This window comes from Pinus tabuliformis, chromosome 7 (genome assembly GCF_031772625.1).
Source record: "Pinus tabuliformis cultivar Carrire ecotype Pingquan chromosome 7, CPIR1, whole genome shotgun sequence".
Lineage (NCBI taxonomy): Eukaryota > Viridiplantae > Streptophyta > Pinopsida > Pinales > Pinaceae > Pinus > Pinus tabuliformis.
In genome coordinates, this window is record NC_142293.1 from 1,186,780,288 (window position 1) to 1,186,787,970 (window position 7,683).

The 7,683-nt window shown below is 32.4% G+C and overlaps 1 protein-coding gene across 2 annotated transcripts in view; it reads left to right on the top strand.

The window, feature by feature from the left end:
• Nucleotides 1-7,404, top strand: part of LOC149251687 (glutathione gamma-glutamylcysteinyltransferase 1-like) — a 502,910-nt gene extending 495,506 nt beyond the window's left edge. The window contains exons 8-9 of one of the 2 annotated variants that reach the window (XM_089459523.1): nucleotides 7,037-7,077; nucleotides 7,225-7,404. In XM_089459523.1, the coding sequence (XP_089315649.1) occupies nucleotides 7,037-7,077; nucleotides 7,225-7,282 (99 nt within the window). In that variant the 3' untranslated portion in view covers nucleotides 7,283-7,404. The remainder of the gene's footprint in view (nucleotides 1-7,036; nucleotides 7,078-7,224) is intronic. The other variant, XM_089459524.1, reaches the window with a different exon arrangement.
• The last annotated feature ends 279 nt before the right edge of the window (nucleotides 7,405-7,683 follow it).

Genomic DNA, 7,683 nt, shown 5'->3' on the forward strand with positions numbered 1-7,683 from the left:
CAACCAGGGAAAAACCCTAATGTGGGGAAACCCTTAATCAAATCTTCTTTTAGTCTTCAATAGTTCAGCGGAGAGAGAGAGTACAATTTACAAATCTAATAATTTATGACAATAGCAAAAAAACCCAAACCAGAAAAGTCAACACTGGTCAAATAGGGCAAATTTGACCCCCAACAAATCAGTCAACGTTGGCCTCCAAATAGCAAGATAAAACAACCCTCAAAATTGTCAAAGTCTGGTCAAACAGCGCACCTTCGGTTAGTGCTAGCTGTAGTCAATGTTGGTCAACAATCAACATTTAGCCTCGATTTTTGTCCCCAAAAATGCGGTTTGCCCAAACATAGATAGCCCTCACAAAAACGCAGTCAAAGGAGGTCAATGCATGCTAGTCAACGCTTGGTCAAGCTGTCCAGAAATTTGGTCTCTTGAAATTTCACTCCCTTGAAATTTCGGATGTGTGGAAAGAGAGAGGCCCAGAAATCCGTACCCAATCAATGAGGAGAGAGAGAGAGAGAGAAGTGTGAAGATGAGTGTGTCCAAATGAGGCTAAGCCACCTTTTATTTATATGTAATGTTATGGATGAATAGACGTGACTATTGGGCTTCTGAGCCTAGATAAATTTGTTGGTCGACCTTGACAATTTGACCATAATCAAAATAAATTCATTTGTACATATCAGAATCGAATGATCTTTAGATCAATCCTACACCTCTCGAAGAGAGGAATCCATGAAAAATATCAGTTATCATAAATAAAATGACCCGTGTGGATTTTAGCCCTAGTTACCAATTTTAACATATGTGGATGATCTATTTCTGACAGGATCACCAAGCCTCATAGGTGGATGATCTATTTCTGACAGGATGACCAAGCCTCATAGAGGACTGCAAGAGGGTCGTGGCAATAGAATTTGAGATGAAAGATTTGGGGCTGATGTATTATTTTCTAGGTTTGGAAGTATGGCAGACAAATGGGGAGATCGTCCTTGGTCAAGGGAGATATGCTATGGAGATTCTGAAGAGATTCAGGATGTTGGACTGTAGACCCATGTCTACTCCTATGATTACCAATTGGAGGAAGATACAAGCGTCAGAGCAGGATGCAATGGACCTAACCTTGTATAGGCAGCTCATTGGCTCTCTTATATATCTAGTCAACACTAACCCAAACATTTGTTTCGCGATCAACACTCTCAGTTAGTTCATGGTTGAACCTAAGAGGGTACATTGGATAGTAGCGAAACATGTGTTGTGATATCTACGAGGTACAATCGAGTATGGGTTGATATTTACTCAAGGTGATGGTGTCTGGTTGATGGGGTATATAGATGCAGACTCGGCAAGTAGTGCAGTGGATTGGAAAAGCACTTCAAGGTGTTGCTTTAGTATTGGATCAAGGGTTGTCTCTTTGTACAGCAAGAAGCAAAAGCCTGTGGCACTTAGTTCTGTAGAGGCAGAATACATGGCAGCGAGCATGGCTACATGTGAGGCCATATGGCTTTGGGAACCACTAGTGGCACTATTTGGTCAGAGGTTGAAGTAGACCAGTATCTACTGTGATAATTAGAGTTGCTTCAAACTCTTTGAAAATCTAGTGTTTCATGATAGGTCAAAACACATTGACACTAGATACCACTTCATCAAGGATTGTGTACAACATGAATCAGTCTGGCTACAGTATGTTTCCACAAATCAACAGGTTACAAATATTCTAACTTAGGCCTTGGGTAAAGCAAAAAAAAAAATCTTCATAGATAAGTTGGGAGAAGTGGGAACACCTACCTCGCTGAGAGGGAGTGTTAGTTTTTGTAGCTCAGACAGATGTTCTAGTCTCAAATTTAGTCTATGAGACTAAGGAAATAGGTTAATTAATTGGGATTAATTGAGACAAATCGATTTTGCTCTGGCAACTTCTAAAAAAGTTATTTTGGAAGTCGATATGATCTTTAGCCGTCGATTTGAATTATATTGTGGTCGTTGATTCGTCAACGAGAGATTATAAGAAGAGATCGATGGGGCTTTTGAAGATCATTTGTGAGATAGATTTGCAGCGATAGCAAGTGCATAGTGACAGCGTGGAGACACTAGCAGTGGAGTTTCAACGAGAAAGATTGGGGAGAGAATTTTTGGAGAGAACTCTTGAGTGAGGAGGTTGATTATATTCTATAGTGGAAGACCGAATTTCCAAAGCGAGTAGGCAGATTATCTAGTGCACATTGCCAGAGACTTGTTTTAGTTGCCAGTTGCCGAAATTATTAATGGAGGCAGTGCAAGTTGCCATAGCTAGGCCGAGTTGTTTTCCAGTGGGTTTATTTGCTTCATGAGGTTCGATTTAACCAACAGAAGTGAAGAAATAATTTTGTCGGATTTTTTGCTAGAGAAAGGCAAAGCAGTTTATGTAATCCTCAATTTGTTGAAGAATAATAAAATCCCTCATCTACAGAATCGGTTTTCTCTTTCGGGTTTTTCCAAGGACAATTTGTCCATAAACACTGCGTCAAATTTTTGTGTGTTATTTTCTCAGTTCCTATGATTTTTTATTTTGTGAAATTGTAGTTGTGTTATTTTTAGTATTTGTTGTGAATTAATTTCTAGAAGACAAATAATATGGAAAGATAGAAGATTAATAACCAGTAACTGCAATATAATTTTCACATCAAGCATGTCCCAAGAGTGAGCTTCAATCTCTCTTTTATTTTCAGAATACCATGGGTCTATACCATAGGTCTCTCTTCTATAATTTTTTTCCCTTGACCCCCCTTCTTTTACCCTTGTACTTTTTCCCACTCAATTAAATAGAAAGTGACTTTTTAAAATTTTCCTTGTTTTTTCGCCCATAGTCACTTAATAACCCCTTTTTTATTTAACTAATGTCACTTTTACAAATTGTTTTTTCACCCAAATGACATTTAAACAATTAAATTAATTGATGGATTTTTATCGACTATAGCCTACGAGAATTAAATAGGCTATTGAGCCATTCACCAAAATTGATCATTCAGAATGGGACGTTACACTTGACAAAGCACTATAACACTAATAAGAGAAAAATGTACATGCTAACTCTGGGATGGTTTGTGCATTCACATAAAGCCTAGTTCTGTTTAGTAGAATAACAATACATTCAACCATCCAATCCCCTCAAGGAAGAAAAGGTAACTTAATAATTTTGTTGTGACTTCACTGCACTCCCTTCCCAAGGCAATGACACATGAAGGCTAGAGCTTAGCATCTCGGAGCGTAACCCATGGCATTACCTCCTAATCATACGTGGGATCCAAGGCTTATATTCAAGAATTAGTCGAACACTTGAAGAGTGGAAAGGGTTTCATGATGTTCAACTCATTTTAAGATCCTTTAAACCCCTGATAAAGGTAATGCACAATGCCCACTTCAGATCAGAAGTGATGAAATGTCCTTGATGTGATGAAGTACAAGTACCATTGATATACTTGTAAAAGCCAATGCTAGTGACCGCAGAATTAATCAAATATATCTCATAGTAGTAAACCAGGACAATCATTTGTATATCCACTACTATTAGTGCTCTCAGCAGTGCCGTTTTCATTTGTATAGCTACTATTAGGATGGTGGCTCACAACTATGTACATATATATTCAAATGAACCATAATAGAGTTCCATGTCATTAATTAACAGACATGTACAGATAGTCAAACATTAATTAACAGACATATACAGATAGTCAAACTGACAAACACTCATCAAGTCACAATGGTCCTCCTTTGACCCAAAGGGTGTCTTACATGTTTGCTTGACATACTGAAAGGGCTCCAATATATACCATTCGCATGCCTTTCCATAGGACTTTCTATCCAACTGAGCTAGCTTGATTGCACCACTCTTTGAGATGTAAACATATTTTGAAAGGCCCCAACCTTTTGATCTTAATCTTCCTTTAATTTGTAAGATATTTGTTATCGCACAACACATTTTCCAGGCCCCAATCTCTTGTTCTTGGTGTTATTTTCATGCCATGTTCTTTTCTCGTGATTTTTAACCACTTGGTTGAATCTTGCAATAAACATGTCTTTTTCTATTTTTGTTAAATTATCTTAAAAAAAATCTTTTTAGTTAATTTAGGTTGAATCTTGCTATGAACATGTTTTTTTTCTATTTTTGTTCAATTATCTAATTAAAAAAAAAAACAAACCTTTTTAGCTAATTTACTCTCATCCCCATTGCTAACAGAATTCTCAAACTGGGTATAACAAACTGCATCAACATCACAATTTTTTCCCAAATGGTGAATGTTTTGTTAGTCTTTTACAAGTTATTTTGTATAGCCATAAATTCAACATGCCCAACATTCCAGATATTTGTGAATAGTTTTCCAAAATTTTATCGAAAGTTTCTATTGTACCATTCGTCAAAGAATGATATGTGATACTCTTGCGATGTTGCACCTTAAATACTTCAGCAACACTCATTAATCTTTTTCACAAGTGTGCACGACAACCACTAGTAATGTTATGCAGACATTCAAACATTGTGATATTATTCTCAAATATAAAGTAGGCTGTTGACCACGATAGTGTTACCATAAAGTTCAGGGAGTGTAATAGTTTAAAATAATTTTTAATTGTAATTCTATCAAAATAATGCATTTAACCACGGTTTGAATTTTAGTCGACGAACAAGTAGGCTTGCATCATAGAAAGTTTTCTTGTTATGATTTCTTATTATTTGCATATTGATTTTATATGTATATTGGCATTTATAATATTGAATTATAAATAAGTATAATATAAATCATATTATTTGCATATTGATTTTATATGTATATTCGCATTTATAATATTGAATTATAAATAAGTATAATATGGAGTATTGTTGTTTAGTATATGTTTTTTTATAACAAAAGTAATTGATAATTGTACTGTGAGGCACACTTTCTAACCGAGTGTGTAGAGATGTTGTAATGTTCTATGTTGTAAACATTTGTAAACATTTGATTGGGTCAAATTAAGTTTAAAAATAAAAATAAGAATAAGAATTAAAAAAATAGAATTAATAATTAAGGTAAAATAGTCCATTTATCTATGGTGGTTTTTTGGTCCAAGATTTTGACAACCCATGGTTTTGCCTATATATATATATATATATATAATACAAAATAGAATAATTTACAACCAAAAAACCACAAACGATAAATTGACAATTTTGCCCATGGTATATATATACTTGATCCAACTTAATTCCAGATCTACCAAGCAAAAAAGGGATGAAATCTCTTTTCACGCTAAAAGGAGTTTGCACATGGATCTCTCTCGACGTTTGGTAGATCCAAAGTTAAAATGGATCTAGGTTGGTTTTATATATATATATATAGCCTAACTTATAGAGGAAATGGTCTTTTTCACGACATTTTTTGGTTAATTTTAACCAGAATGTAATAGATCTAGGTTGGTTATATATATATATAGCCTAACTTATAGAGGAAATGGTCTTTTTCACGACAATTTTTTTTGGTTAATTTTAACTAGAATGTGGCAAAGATTTTTAAAAACTTGCATTATAATACAAAATAGAATAACTTACAACAAAGAAACCACAAACGATAAATTGACAATTTTGCCCATGGTATATATATACTAGATCCATCTTAACTCTGGATCTACCAAGCACTAATTGGGATGAAATCTCTTTTCACGCTAAAAGGAGTTTGCACATGGATCTCTCTCGACGTTTGGTAGATCCAAAGTTAAAGTGGATCTAGGTTGGTTTTATATATATATAGCCTAACTTATAGAGGAAATGGTCTTTTTCACGACATTTTTTTTGGTTAATTTTAACCAAAATGTGGCAAAGATTTTTAAAAACTTGCATCTAAGTTAAAATGGATCTAGGTTGGTTATATATATATATATATAGCCTAACTTATAGAGGAAATGGTCTTTTTCACAACAATTTTTTTTGGTTAATTTTAACCGTAGCAAAGATTTTTAAAAACTTGCATTTAAGTTGTTTAATATGTAGAATTCGAATGCCCTAGGAATTTCTCAGGGTGTTAAATCTATTTATGCATTCAAAAATGTATGTAAATTTTGAAACAACAAAAAATCACATTCTTGATTGAAATTACATCGTCGAATTCCGGATAAGTTAATCTACAAGTTAGACTACGCCTAACTTACTTTAGTATAATTTTAAATTAATATAACATTAAAAACTAATATAAAAATGCTATAAAATAAAATATTTTGATTTTGAAATGAGTTATGGCTTTTGGGAAAGTTGTATTGATAAGTTATGGTATTGCCCATGTTATTTAACAAAGCATATTTACAAGTTAATAATATCGATGGTAAAATGGGGCTAAATATCCATGGTTAAAAGAAGCTTGTTACATTTTTTAATTTAAAAAATGTTATAAAATAAAATTAAAATAAAATATTTTGATTTTGAAATGAGTTATGGTTTTTGGGCATGTAATATTGATAAGTTATGGTATTGTAACAAAGCTTAAATCATTATAAATCTATAACATTTGGTGAATAGATTTTTTTTATATATAATTTCCATGTCACAATTCAAATTGAAACCACACAAAAATAGTTATCAAAAAAAATTACATTTTAAAAAATTAAAATTTATTTTTAAATTTTCAAAATATTTAGTTTAATATTTTTTTCGTCAATCGAGTAAGGATATAGCATATGTTTGTGTTCCCAACCATAGGTTCAAATCTCTTGAAATATGATATAATTTGGATTAATATGTTCTACTTGGAGAAATAGAAGCAATTGTATTACAAAGTTATTGATTCCTTTGAGTGGACCAGATAATCATTTCATTCAAAATATATATATATATATATATATATTTCAAAACTTTAATAAACTTAATAGAATTTGTTTAAAAATTTTAAAACTAATTGAAAATCATTTTTTTTACCAAAATAAAAAACAATATAACAACACTTCTTAATATTTTTTTTAAACATTATTATTTTTTTAAGTTAAATTTGCAAGAACATTATCATTCTGATGTTTGTTTGTATTTTACTTGTGAAAGCATGCGAGAAAGAAATTTGTCAAAATATACAATATTAAAAGGTAATGTGTTTGAAACATGTCATAATTCCATTTAAACCAGGGGTTATGTTGTGATAATTATATTTAATTAATCTGTGTAGATCTTTTGCATCCTCATTTACTTCTAAGCATGAGAGAAAGCTAAAGAGGTTTGTTGCACTCATGCAGGTATTGCATTTACGACGCCAACTTCACTTCTTGTACAAATGCCAAATTGACAAACTAGAGGAGGATCTCGGGGATTCTTTGCTAGTCATGCTATGATAGGAGAGAATGCTAAAAAAGTTTAGCAACTCATTCAATGATCTGATTTAAGACATCAACACCACACATGTATAATCCATCAAATTGGCTAACTAAAAGAGGACCCCAAAATACTTTGGTGTCCATCCTATAAACACAATGTGATATTATTAATATTGAATCTTGAAATAATCTATCATTCACAATGTCATTCCAAATGGGTATATATATATATATATATATATATATATATCCACTTCTATTAGCTCGTTTCTCCCTTCTAAAATTATCTAACTCACTTTGTTTATATATTAATAATTTTAGAAAATTATTTTCTTTAAAGTATAAAAAGTATTTTTGCATTCAATATTAAAATTTATTTTA